This window comes from Eurosta solidaginis, chromosome 5 (genome assembly GCF_040869045.1).
Source record: "Eurosta solidaginis isolate ZX-2024a chromosome 5, ASM4086904v1, whole genome shotgun sequence".
NCBI lineage: Eukaryota > Metazoa > Arthropoda > Insecta > Diptera > Tephritidae > Eurosta > Eurosta solidaginis.
Window position 1 is genome coordinate 67,136,167 of NC_090323.1, and position 13,387 is coordinate 67,149,553.

General features: G+C 42.1%; 1 protein-coding gene across 1 annotated transcript; it reads right to left on the bottom strand.

The window, feature by feature from the left end:
* Positions 1–1,522: 1,522 nt before the first annotated feature.
* Positions 1,523–13,071, bottom strand: LOC137254169 (possible lysine-specific histone demethylase 1-like; the record flags this gene model as incomplete). The annotated part of the gene is made up of 3 exons (XM_067791901.1): positions 13,002–13,071; positions 3,615–4,053; positions 1,523–1,577 (listed from the first exon to the last, which is right to left on the bottom strand). Coding segments are annotated over exons 1-3 (564 nt in total), but the record flags the coding sequence as incomplete, so codon positions are not given.
* Positions 13,072–13,387: the final 316 nt, after the last annotated feature.

Sequence of the window (13,387 nt, forward strand, 5' to 3'; positions counted from 1 at the left end):
GTGAGGAATCCCTTGAGGTGCTTCTCGATACACATTTCCCATCGGGAGACGGCTTAGAAGAACCAGCAGACATCACTCACACTTCGATCACGGAGCTAGAGGTGCCGGGCTTGGTGACCGATACCAAGATCGAGTGGGCAGTGAAGACGTTTTCTAAGTTTAAATCGCCGGGCCCAGATGGTATATTCCCGGCCATGCTACAAGTCTCAAGTAGGGCGGTCGTGGAATGGCTTAAAATAATATTCGATGGGTGCATAAGACTGAATCATGTACCGCACTCTTGGAGAACTGCTCGTGTAGCTTTTCTACCAAAGGCGGGGAAGATCGGTCACGTGTATCCCAAAGACTATAGACCCATTAGCTTAACATCATTTCTTCTCAAAACCTTTGAGAGGCTGATAGATGTGTACATAAAGTCCAACGTGGATGAAAAGCTGCTCTCCACAACACAGCATGCGTACACCAAAGGCAAGTCGGTAGACACCGCATTGCATAGGGTGGTAATAAGCATAGAGAAATCCCTGGAATATAAGGAGTATGCTCTAGGAGTCTTCTTGGACATTGCCGGGGCTTTCAATAATGTTGCAAAATGGGCGATTATGGATGGTCTTAATTACATTAAAGTACATCCTGCCTTAATCAGATGGATCGGCTGCATGTTAAATTGCAGAAAGATTACATCACAATGGGGATTGTACGAGGCCACGAAATCAGTGGACAGGGGCACGCCGCAGGGAGGGGTGCTATCACCTCTGCTGTGGACACTGGTCATCAACCAACTGCTCAGGCAATTCGATGAGGGACCCGTAAAACTTACGGCTTACGCAGATGACGTTGCAATTGTCATAAGTGGAAAATGCCTTCCAACGATTAGTTCTTTGATGGATCGGGCGCTTCGGGATATTCATACCTGGGCATCTAATGTCGGGCTGAAAGTCAATGCGGAGAAGACGGATATGGTCTTGTTTACAAAGAGGTACAAGGTCCCAAATTGGACCAGGCCTAAGTTAGGAGCGGTGACCTTACAGGAGAAACCTTGCACAAAATATCTAGGAATCATCCTAGACAGTAAGCTGTCATGGAAGCTCAACGTGGAGGAGAGGGTCAAGAAGGCCTCAACGGCACTCTATGCATATAAAAGAATGCTGGGGTGTAAGTGGGGCCTATCGCCCTCTCTTTCTCATTGGGTTTTTACAGCGATTGTAAGCCCTATTCTATACTATGGAGTTCTTGTTTGGTGGAAACCCACACAAAAAACAACATACCTCAAAAAATTTGAGGGGGTATGAAGACTATCGATGCTTTGCATTACGGGAGCCCTGAAAACAACCCCGAAGGCTGCACTGTATGCCATTCTGCACATTCCACCTGTAGACCTGGTAGCAAAGAACAAAGCGTTAACGACCGCAACCAGGCTCGATGCTTCGGGACAGCTTGAGCGCCGACCATATGGCCATAGTAGTATAGCGTCATCAGTCACAAGACGAACGGACTACATGATTCCCTACCTGTACTTTGAGGGAGATCTTAAGGCCACAATAGAGGTGGACGGTTGGCGCAAGAGTGCGAAAATGGCGGACGAGGTGATACATGTGTACACCGATGGTTCCAAAATAGTGGAAGGAGTGGGGTCTGCGGTATACTGCGCTGATCCGGAAATAAGCAGATCCTACAGGCTGCCGTATTACCGTAGCGTTTTTCAAGCGGAAATATTAGCCGTAACCAAAGCAGTAGAAACCCTGGAAGAGAATAGCTTAAGCTGCAACCGTGTTAACTTTTATATTGACAGTCAAGCAGCAATTAAGGCAATAATCTCGCATAGCACAGCATCTAAATGCGTGTTAGAGTGTAAGCAGTCTCTGGAGAGAATCGGGACAGGGAGAAGCATACATCTATATTAGGTCCCAGGGCATATGGGAATAGATGGGAATGAAAAAGCGGACGAATTAGCTAAAAAGGGCGCATCCCTTGGAGCTTGCTCCGTAGACGTCCCAATTAGATTGGGCGAGATTAAGCGAAGGCGAGAGGTGCACATGATCGACCAAGCAGGAAAGGCGTGGGTTCAAGCGCGGGGCTGTAAAGTGTCGAAGATTATGTGTAGGTCTTACAACCTTAGACTAACACAGTTGCTTCTATCATTAAAAAGAGAGGACTGTAGACTCATGACGGGTATTCTGACTGGGCACTGCCTTCTGGCGTCACATGCCTTTAAATTAGGCTTGGTCAGTGATAGCAGGTGTAGGAAGTGCGGGTTGGAGGAGGAAACGATCGAGCACGTTCTGTGCTCGAGCCCTGCACTTGCCAGGCTAAGACTCCAGTTATTAGGAGTGATACAGCTGTCAGATCTAGAAGCAGCAGGTGGCTTAAGTCCTAGGAAGCTTCTAGTATTTGCCAAGAGGACGGAGTTATTTTATAACATAGGTCCTGGTTTTTGATAGGGTTTTTCAGTTTGGTCGTTAAAACAAACTTCTGGTAACACTACGGACTCAATCAGTCTATGTGAGGTCTTCATGGACCGGCCAGTTCAACCTACCTACTCTAGGTTAAAAGAAAGCTAATTTAATATATATGTTTAAAATTTGTAGACTTAGTTAACTAGGTTAAAAGGAAGCTGTATTTAATATAGGAATAGATAAGACTAGTTTTACATAGTTTTAGTTAAGCCTTTTTTGAAAAAAATTTAATTTAAAAAATTTCGACCAAAAAAGAGCTTTTTCAAATTTTTGGTAAATAAAGACTAGAAAAGTTAAAGATATATATACATGAGATGAAAGGTATTTTTATAGGTTATTTTTCGATTGTTTAATTTTTGAAATCCATCCACTAGTTTCGGAGATATTTTGATTTGAAAAATTCATAATTTCGCCTTTTGACATGGAATTACCCCAAACCTTTCATTTGCATCAAAAAGGGAATATACCGTTGGAATCAACATAAAAATCTCTACAAAGTCCGATTTTATATTTTTTTTTTGACAAATATATGTATTCTGCACTTGTTCCGTAAACTCAGCTGAATTTGAATTGCGAACTGCAAGTAAATGGTGCATAATTCAGATTTATGATATAAAGGATTTTAACGAATGTTTTATTAAATAAAGCAACTACAACTACAATATCGCACACTTAGATCAAAATAGCGATCAACTCGAAAAAAATCACAATGTTCAGTGAAAGGCGAAATACTGATTGACTTCCCCATATGTCATGATGCAATTTTTAGATTTCACCAGACCCTCTCTGGGTGGTAGAGCATACAGATGAGTAGGTATTGAGTTGGGCAAGCCAGTAGTATGCATATCTGCCAAATTTCAGTATTTGGATTTTGATCTGCATTGTTCTAGGTTTGCGATATATGGAAAGACAAAAAATTATTCTGATGACAAAAACGCATGCATCTCACAGACATACACAAACGGTCTCATTACTTCTTATTTTCTTTTATTTGCTATTTATTCATTAGAATCGGCAGTGTTCGATTTTTCTTCTGAAGTCTTTGACGATTAATCTGTTGAATGAGCTATATCAACAATATCGACATTATCGCCTACCGATGCTGTATTAGCAGCTTCCACAATCGAGTAACCGATATCTGGCGGCGTACCCTCTGGGTAACCTAAATAATAATCAGCTATACGACCAGCCTCACGTAGACCACTCAAGAATGCACCGTGAACTGTGGCGGGATAATTGCGTATGGTATGTTCACCGGCAAAAAACAAACGTGGCAATTCATCTCGATCTTGATTGATATTAGTACTGATTGAACTCGGCGGTATGACAGGTGAAGCAAGCAGATCATAATCACTACCGGAGGAACCAACAGATACAAAACTGTAGGAGCCATGAGCCCAGGGATCGGCACGCCAACGTGTAACAACTGTTTCCTTGGACTGAGGAACGGCGCCATTGCCAAAAATACCTTTCAACACTGCAATGCAACGCCCAACAATAACATCGTCCGATACGTTCTCCATTATGGTGGCAGATTGTCCAGCTACAAGGGCGAGTAAGACGGGGGATTGCGAGATACTCCAGAAAAGGAATACTTCACCTGAAATTGGAGAAGTACATTACAATGCAATAACTTTCATATTGTAACGAATTTACTTGCAAATCCTCTTATTGGCAATCCTCTGCTAAGTTCGAATCACTAAACTGTTGAATAAATAACTCCAATATTGAATAATGGAAAAATGGCCTTTATTAAAGTACTTCACAATGACACTTATACTTTGCTACTCGCAGGCTTAATAACCAAACTGATTGATAATTCAAACTGAACTCTACTATTGGCCGCCAGATCGCGTGCTTAATCAATAACTGATTGATTGCTCAACTCAAACTGAATTACAGCGCCTCTTCATCTGTTGCCTTTTATACCCTTTGGTTTCCTCGTTCGCATTTTTCCAGAATGTACTAGCATTGTCCATGAGCTCTCAAACTTCTCAGCTATAACTAAAATTGCACAATTTTATACATCTTTTAGGCGCTTCCAGAATCTACTAGTCCATTAGCTCTCAAACTTCTCAGATATATGCATGTGTTTGCGCATTGACTCCGCTGCTCGTATTCGTACATGGTACATATGTGTAGACGCAATTATTTATGCGTTTATGTAGATGCATAAAGATTGAATTATTGATGTGAATGTTTGTAGTTTACAGTATCTCGCGCGCATATAGGCGTATAAGTAAATGCATCTGTGTGTGACATCTCTCTGGGCTGCCTTATATATGTGTATACTTGATTTGATTTTTAACGTAAATACTGCTTGGCATGGCCTTAGCATCGCCTTAGTGATGGGATAATTTAGTGATGCTAATATCCGTGACACTGCCCTCCACCTAAGTCTGATCGTCCCGATCAGACAAATCTCTCGATCTAAACGTTGCCAGCCTTTCCAAATGGACCACTTTCATTTTGGTTTGTGGTTTGCCGATGGTTTATATGCGGTACACTACATCGTTGATCCGTTTTACAACTTTGTATGGGCCTTCCCAATTACACTGCAATTTCGGGGACAAACCTTTTTACGTTGTGGGTTGTATAACAGCACCAAATCTCCTTCCTGAAAACCTTCTGAATTAATTGCTTTATCATATCTGGCTTTCATCTTGTCACTCATAATCTTTGTTCGTTGCCTTATCAGATCATGTATTTCTCTTAGCTCTTCTTCCAAATCACTAGTGGATTTCCTGACATTTCTCTCCGCATTGGCATCTATCCCAAACTTCAAATCAGCTGGCAGTCTAAGGTCATTGCCAAAAATTACTTTTGCAGGGGTTTGGCCCGTTGTCTCATGCACTGCTGATCGGTAAGCCATCAAGAATAATGGTATGCGGGTATCCCATTCTTTATGGTACTTGTCTACTACTTTCCTTAAGTGCTCCTCCAATGTTCTATTGAATCGTTCTACCATACCATCGGATTGAGGATGCAATGCAGTTGTCCGTGTTTTTCGAATGCCCAATGACTTACACATTTCCTGGAACACAGCTGATTCGAAATTCCTGCCTTGGTCAGAATGTAACTCCATTGGTACACCATACCTTGCAACCCATTCGTTTTTAACCACTTCTGCTACTGTTTCTGCTTCTTGGTTTGGGATTGGGTATACCTCTGGCCATTTACTGAAATAATCCATAACCACCAGTACGTATTTGTTTCCGCGGTTGCTAGTAGGAAATGGACCTGCGACATCCATGGCGATCCCTTAAATGGCGCACCTGAGTTATATTCCTTCATCTGGCCATGACTTCGTGTTCGGGGCCCTTTCGCTCTGCTGCAAACCTCGCAGTTCGCAATCCACTCAGTGACCGACTGACGGCAACCAACCCAATAGAATCTCCGTTTAATCTTCTCGAGCGTCTTCGTGATTCCAAGATGACCTCCGCTTGGACCATTGTGCAGCTCGCTGAGCACGTCAGGAATCCTCTTTCTGGGAACAACTATCAGTTTATTCTTGTATTTACCATCCTCACTCTCCCATACTCGATAAAGGCAACCGGATATCAATTCTAAACTGTTCCACTGTGCCCAATATGACTTCGCAATGGGACTCTCTGCTGACATCTCTTCTCTGTTTGGTCTTTCATTTCGTTCGAGCCCTTGCATAACACGTGACAGATCTGCATCTTCTAGCTGGCACTTTCTTAGCTGTTCCTTGTCCCATTCATCTGTACATGTTATATTCATTAGCCGGACATCTATAATGTCTTCTTTAGCCTCGGCTTTTGAACAGTGCTTGCATTCCAAACTACATGGTCTTCGTGACATTGCATCAGCATTTCCATGGGTACTACCTTTTCGATGCTCAATGGAAAAGTCGTAGCTTTGTAGTCGCTCGATCCACCGTGCCAATTGTCCGGATTACGGAACTGCAGAAGCCATTTCAACGCTGCGTGATCTGTCCTGACACGGAATCGCTGGCCGTAGAGGTATTTGTGAAAATGTTTAATGCACTCTACCAATGCCAACAGCTCTCTCCGCGTAACACAGTAGTTCCTCTCTGGTTTTCCAATCGAACGACTGTAATATGCAAGTACCTTCTCCTGTCCATCGACCAGTTGTGATAAAACGCCTCCTATAGCATATCCACTCGCATCTGTATCTAGAATAAATGTTGCTCCTGGAATCGGATATGCTAACATTGGGGCAGTGCACAAATGCTCCTTCAATGTTTGGAAAGCCACTTCTTGCTCCTTTTTCCATTCAAAAGCTTTATTTTTTCTTGTAAGCTCATGGAGGCTATGGGCTACGCTGGAAAAATTTGGTACAAATCGGCGGTAATATGTGCACAGCCCAAGAAAACTTCTCAATTCATGTAGGTTCTGTGGTCTTGGCCAATCCTTTACAGCCTCTATTTTTTCGTTCGCAGTGCAGATGCCCTCTGTCGTTACCTTGTGACCCAAATAATTGACTTCCTTTTTAAACAGCGCACACTTTTTGGGACTTAACTTCAGACCAGCGCCAGCTATTCTCTGGAAAACTTCCTCCAAGTTCTTAAGATGTTCATCAAAGTTCTTGCCCAATACGATGATGTCGTCCAGGTACACCAAGCATGTTTTCCAATGTAGTCCTTTCAGTACCTGGTCCATGAGTCTCTCAAAAGTAGCTGGTGCATTACAAAGTCCAGAAGGCATCACTGTAAATTGCCAAAGACCATCACCGACACTGAAGGCTGTTTTCTCTTTATCTTCCTCCTTCACCTCCACTTGCCAGTAGCCACTTTTCAAGTCCAGCGTGGAAAACCATTTCGTACCAGATAGCGAGTCCAGAGTGTCGTCAATTCTTGGCAATGGGTAGCTATCCTTTTTCGTTACGTCATTCAACTTCCGGTAGTCCACGAAAAACCTCATTTTTCCATTCTTCTTTTTTACAAGTACTACCGGTGAACTCCACGGACTTGCTGATGGTTCGATGACGCCGCTGTCGCTCATTTCTTGAATGATTTGACTCACAACTTCCCACTTCGCCAGTGGAACACTACGTGGAGCTTGACGGATCGGCCTCGCATCTCCAGTGTCAATTTGGTGTTTCACAACGTTGGTGCGGCCTGGTTTAGAATCATCCTGGTCAAATATGTTCGCGTACTTTAGGAGCACTTGTTTTGCCTTACTCTGATAGGCTTCCTCTAGCCCATGCGTCCATGCCGTGATATCATTTGAAAGATTAGTATTACTAGATGAAACGTATTCCTGGAGCTGTTCACAGTTAATAACTACTTCGGCCTCTTGGCATCTTCCCAAAATAGCTCCTTTGGTGTTGTTGTTGTTGTTGTTGTTGTTGTTGTAGCGATTAGGTTACTCCCCGAAGCTTTGGGGAGTTTTATCGATGTGATGGTCCTTTGTCGGATACAGATCCGATACGCTCCGGTAACACAGCACCATTAAGGTGCTGGCCCGACCATCTCGGGAACGATTTATATGGCAACATTGAACCTGCAGGCCATCCCTCCCTCCCCACCCCCAAGTTCCATGAGGAGCTTGGGGTCGCCAGAGCCTCGTCTGTTAGTGAAACGGGATTCGCCGCTCGAAGGTGAGGTTGACAATTGGGTTGGAGAAGCTATATATTGCGCTACACAACCCCTTGAATCCCAGCTCCTTTGGTCAAATTGAATGGTGACTTGAATTCATTGAGTACTCTTACCGGAATACGTCCATCTTGTTTTGTCATAGCCAGGGTTTTTCCTACAAGTATGTTCAGTGCTGATTTATTTGCTGCTTCGACAACCCACAATTTGTTTGTCCCACAATCTCCATCTACCTTTGCCCAGATGACTGCTTCTGATTTTGGTGGTATTTGCTGACTCTCTTCCACCAGCACTCGTTTACTGCTGTAGCCTCTCTCGTAGCCGAAATTAAGTGGCACATCCATGTTCTTATATCGCATCGTCTTGCTTTGCATATCGATCTTGATGCCTTTGTTGATTAAGAAGTCCACTCCAATTATGATTTCATCAACAATACCTGCCACTATAAAATTGTGAAGTACCGTGACGTTCCCAATTGCTACTTCACATTCTACTGCTCAAATTACCTGGGTGTCCTCTCCCGTGGCTGTACGTAATCTTGCTCCAAGCAATGGTCTTATCTTCTTGTTGACTAAATCTGATCGAATGATGGAATGGGATGCACCCGTATCTACAGTTAGTAAACGTTCCTTTCCATCCACATGTCCTCCGACAGTAAGATTGCTTGACCTTCTTCCAATTTGCGAGATAGAGATTATGGGGCATTCAATTGAGGGAGCCAGCTGTCGCCCCTTGCGGCTGACTAGCTTTAGTTTAACGATTGAGTGGATTTGGAGATTTGCTCGTCTCCTTCAGCTCTGCGTTTACGGCCACCCACATTGTTGGAACTATTGGAATTGCTACTGCAATGACGTGCAATGTGACCTGGGTTACCGCACTTGAAACATTTCATAACTCCGGCATTTTTCTCTTGTGATCCCTTTGGAGCTTCCAAAATTGTATCTACCCACTCCGGCCTTTCTACTTCCACACGATGAGCTTTGTATGCTGGTTTACTCAATAATGACGCCGTTTCCTGAGTCAATGCATGGGATACCGTTTCAGAAAATGTTTGCTTTGGGTTCGCGTATGTGGCTCGCTTCGTTTCGACGTCCCGTATGCCATTTATAAAGCTCTGAATCTTCACTCTTTCCGTGTATTCCACGGGTGCATCCGCATTTGCAAGATGAGCCAATCTTTCAATGTCCGAAGCAAACTCCTGCAAAGTTTCGTTAGCTTTTTGGTAGCGGTTTTGCAATTCTATTTGAAATATCTGTTTCCTGTGTTCGCTTCCGTATCGCCGTTCTACAGCAGCCATCAATGCGTCATAACTGTTCCGTTCGTACTCTGGAATAGTCTGTAAGATTTCGGCAGCTGGTCTTTTCAATGCTACGAAGAGTGCGGCAACTTTATCTTCCACATTCCAGTTGTTCACTGCTGCGGTCTTCTCAAACTGTAGCTTAAAGACCTGGAAAGGAACAGAACCGTCAAAGGATGGAGTTTTTACCTTTGGATTACTCGCTGAAACTGCTGGACGATTTAATTGTAACTGCTGAGTCCGATCTTTCAAAGCATCCATCTCAGCTTCCATTTTATCTTGTCGTTCACTAAAACCCTCCAACTGCGATGATATGCGATCCTCTTGCGCTTTCAACTGCTGAGCCAACTGAGATATCATATATGTCTTCTGTTCTTCCAGTTTCGATGCCATATATGTCTTCTGTTCTTCCAGTTGAGATGACATTTGCGACGACATTTCTGAAATACGCGTTTCTTGTGCTTCCATTTGTGATGACATATACGTTTTCTGTTCTTCCAGTTTAGTTTCCATCTTGGATGTTATACGGGTTTCATGCGATTCCAGTTGTGAAGAAATTTGTGTCGACATTTCTGAAATACGTGTTTCTTGTGCTTCAATTTTCGATGTTACTGTCGACGTTTGTGCAGATATTGCAGCCAATATCACGTTCAAGTCTGTGCTGGTAACCGTTTGCGATGTTTCGTTTTTCTCTTCAATTTTTGTTGTCTCCTCGCCATCAAGATGAAAGACATACTCTTCCACATCAATTTCTTCTGCTTCCATTGCCTCTCGTAGCCGTGCCTGAAGTTCAAGTTTAACGCCGCTTGTATTCAATCCACGGGTCTCCAACTCCTTCTTTAGTTGCTGGATCTTCAATTCACTGAACTTTGCCATGTCCTTGTTGTCCTTTGGAATTTATTCAACAATCCCACTTCTGACACCAATTGTAACGAATTTACTTGCAAATCCTCTTATTTGCAATCCTCTGCTAAGTTCGAATCACTGAACTGTTGAATAAATAACTCCAATATTGAATAATGGAAAAATGGCCTTTATTAAAGTACTTCACAATGACACTTATACTTTGCTACTCGCAGGTTTAATAACCAAACTGATTGATAATTCAAATTGAACTCTACTATTGGCCGCCAGATCGCGTGCTTAATCAATAACTGATTTATTGCTCAACTCAAACTGAATTACAGCGCCTCTTCATCTGTTGCCTTTTATACCCTTTGGTTTCCTCGTTCGCATTTTTCCAGAATGTACTAGCATTGTCCATGAGCTCTCAAACTTCTCAGCTATAACTAAAATTGCACAATTTTATACATCTTTTAGGCGCTTCCAGAATCTACTAGTCCATTAGCTCTCAAACTTCTCAGATATATGCATGTGTTTGCGCATTGACTCTCCGCTGCTCGTATTCGTACATGGTACATATGTGTAGACGCAATTATTTATTCGTTTATGTAGATACATAAAGATTGAATTATTGATGTGAATGTTTGTAGTTTACAGTCTCTCGCTCGCATATAGGCGTATAAGCAAATGCATCTGTGTGTGACATCTCTCTGGGCTGCCTTATATATGTGTATACTTGATTTGATTATTAACGTAAATACTGCTTGGCATGGCCTTAGCATCGCCTTAGTGATGGGATAATTTAGTGATGCTAATATCCGTGACAATATCAAAACAAAGTTATCTACGTTAGGATGAAAATGAATATTATACCAAGATGTGTTTTAGTAAGAGATGCTCAACAAACTATTCAAATCTGTGCAGAAAAACATAGCAAAATACTTTCGTTTCGTTTCAGCGGCCTTATTATTCAACCAAAGAGAATAAATACAATAAGAGCCGTCACTCGTTATTTTGTGGCAAGTATCTCGCTGGAAATTGAAAAAATTGATGCCGAATGTTTTCTGAGAGGGACATTTTTAATTGTCTCGCATTTATCCATGCCGTGTAGGCCCCTTGTGCAACTGTGATTTTTGGAAAGAGAATTAAATAAATTAATTAAATACAGTCGAAAAATAAACACAAATACCCCACGAAAATGTATAGAAGATATTTATAAACATCTCGCCCAAAAAGTAGCGACTACCTCTCATTATACATCGAGTAAATGCCAAAAAAATAACGAGTGACGGCTATTATTGTATTTATCCTCTTTGATTCAACTAAATGAATGAAACCGAGCTCAATCGTTAACGTTGAAAACGAAACAAATCACTGTGTTTGTTGCTGTTGTAGCAGCCGAGCAGCACTAATATTGTAACGAATTTCTGGGAACTGCTTATTTGCAAACTTCTGCTTACGTTCTTATTGCTAAACTGTTGAATAAAACACTTCAATATTCTGTATTACAAAGTGGTCTTTATTAGACTGCTTTGAAAGTACTTCAAAATTAAACTTCACTTCGCAACTGATAGCGTGTTCGAAACAAACTGAATGGCTCATGCATCAGCTTGTGCTGCTTTTATACTCTTCGGCTTCCTCGTTCGCGTACTTCTAGGCGTTTCTTTTTCTAGAATTTACTACTTAGTTACCAGCTATAAAATTATCGTCCCGAACAGACAAATTTCCTGATCTAAACGCTGCTAGCATATCCAAATGAACCGCCCTTCTATTTCGTGGTTTCCCAATGGTTTTTATGCTGTAGATGGTATCACTGATCTTCTTCACAACTGTGTACGGGCCTTCCCAACTGCACCAAAATTTGGACGGAACACCTTTCCGCTGGTGAGGGTTGTATAGCAGTACCAAATCTCCCTCCCGGAAACCTTCCGAATTATTGTTCTTGTCGTACCTGTGTTTCATCCTAGTACGTATTATTCTGATTCGTTCCCTCACACTCTGTTTTTTGGCCAATGAACTACTTTGCAGAGCTTGCGCTTGATGGATTGGCTTCACATAATCAGTATCGTTCCGACGTTTCCCAAGAGTAGGGCGCCCTGGCTTGAAACCACCCTTGCATTATTTCTGGGAAATTCATTCGCTCAGTTTATTGCGTCCATTAGGTTTTGTCAATGCCAGTGTTTCTCTCGCAGGTACCTTTGATTTTGCTTTATTTGGCCCATTCGATCCATCAACCTTTGCCTTTGACTTTCGTGGTCTTTGTCTAGTCTTCTCCACCAGTACACGATTACTGCTGAACCCTTTCTCCAAACGGAATTTAAGTGGTATATCCCGGTTATTATAATGCATAATCCTTCTCTGCATATCGATCCTGATGTCATGGTCAAATAAGAAGTCCAATCCCAATATGACTTCATGAATAATCTCCGTCACAACGAATTTGTGTAGAACCATGACCTTCCCAATTAAGACTTCACAGATCACTTCTCCTCGGACTTGGTTATACTTGCCAGTGACCGTACGCAATCTTGCTCTAAGTAATGGTTTTACTCTCCTGTTGACCAAATCAGATCGGATTAAGGAATGAGATGCGCCCGTATCTACAGTCAGTACACGCTCTTTTCCACATTTCCTTTGACGGTAAGACTACTCGACTTTCTTCCAATTTGCGAGATAGATATCACAGGACATTCAATAGCTGGGGCAAGTTTTCAATCTTTACATTTGACTCGCTCTTGCTTATCTCCTCCAGCTTTGCGTTTACGACCAGCCAAGTTGGAACTATTAGGGTTGGTACTGCAATAACGTGCAATGTGCCCTGGCTTACCACACTTAAAACATTTGATGGTACCATCGTTTTTCTGCTGCGTTCCTTTCAAAGCTTCCAGTATATGCATATTGACTACTTAGTGGAAGATCCAACTATCTTGCCTGCCGTTTCGAAAACGCCTTGACGTAGAAATAAAAAACGACATACTTTAGAATTTGTTTAAAAAAGTCTTAGTTCAAAAACCAATTCAAGATGTCCTACCTGAACATAAATTCAATACATTTTGATATTATAGTGGACGTTTAATAAACAAGTTATGAAATCGGGCGCTCTTCAACCAGGATGCAAACGATACACCGATGTTTCGGTAACAAAACAAAGATTTTCATCCAACATCTTCTATGTTAGCCAACTAATTGTACCAAAATATTGTGAAAACATAT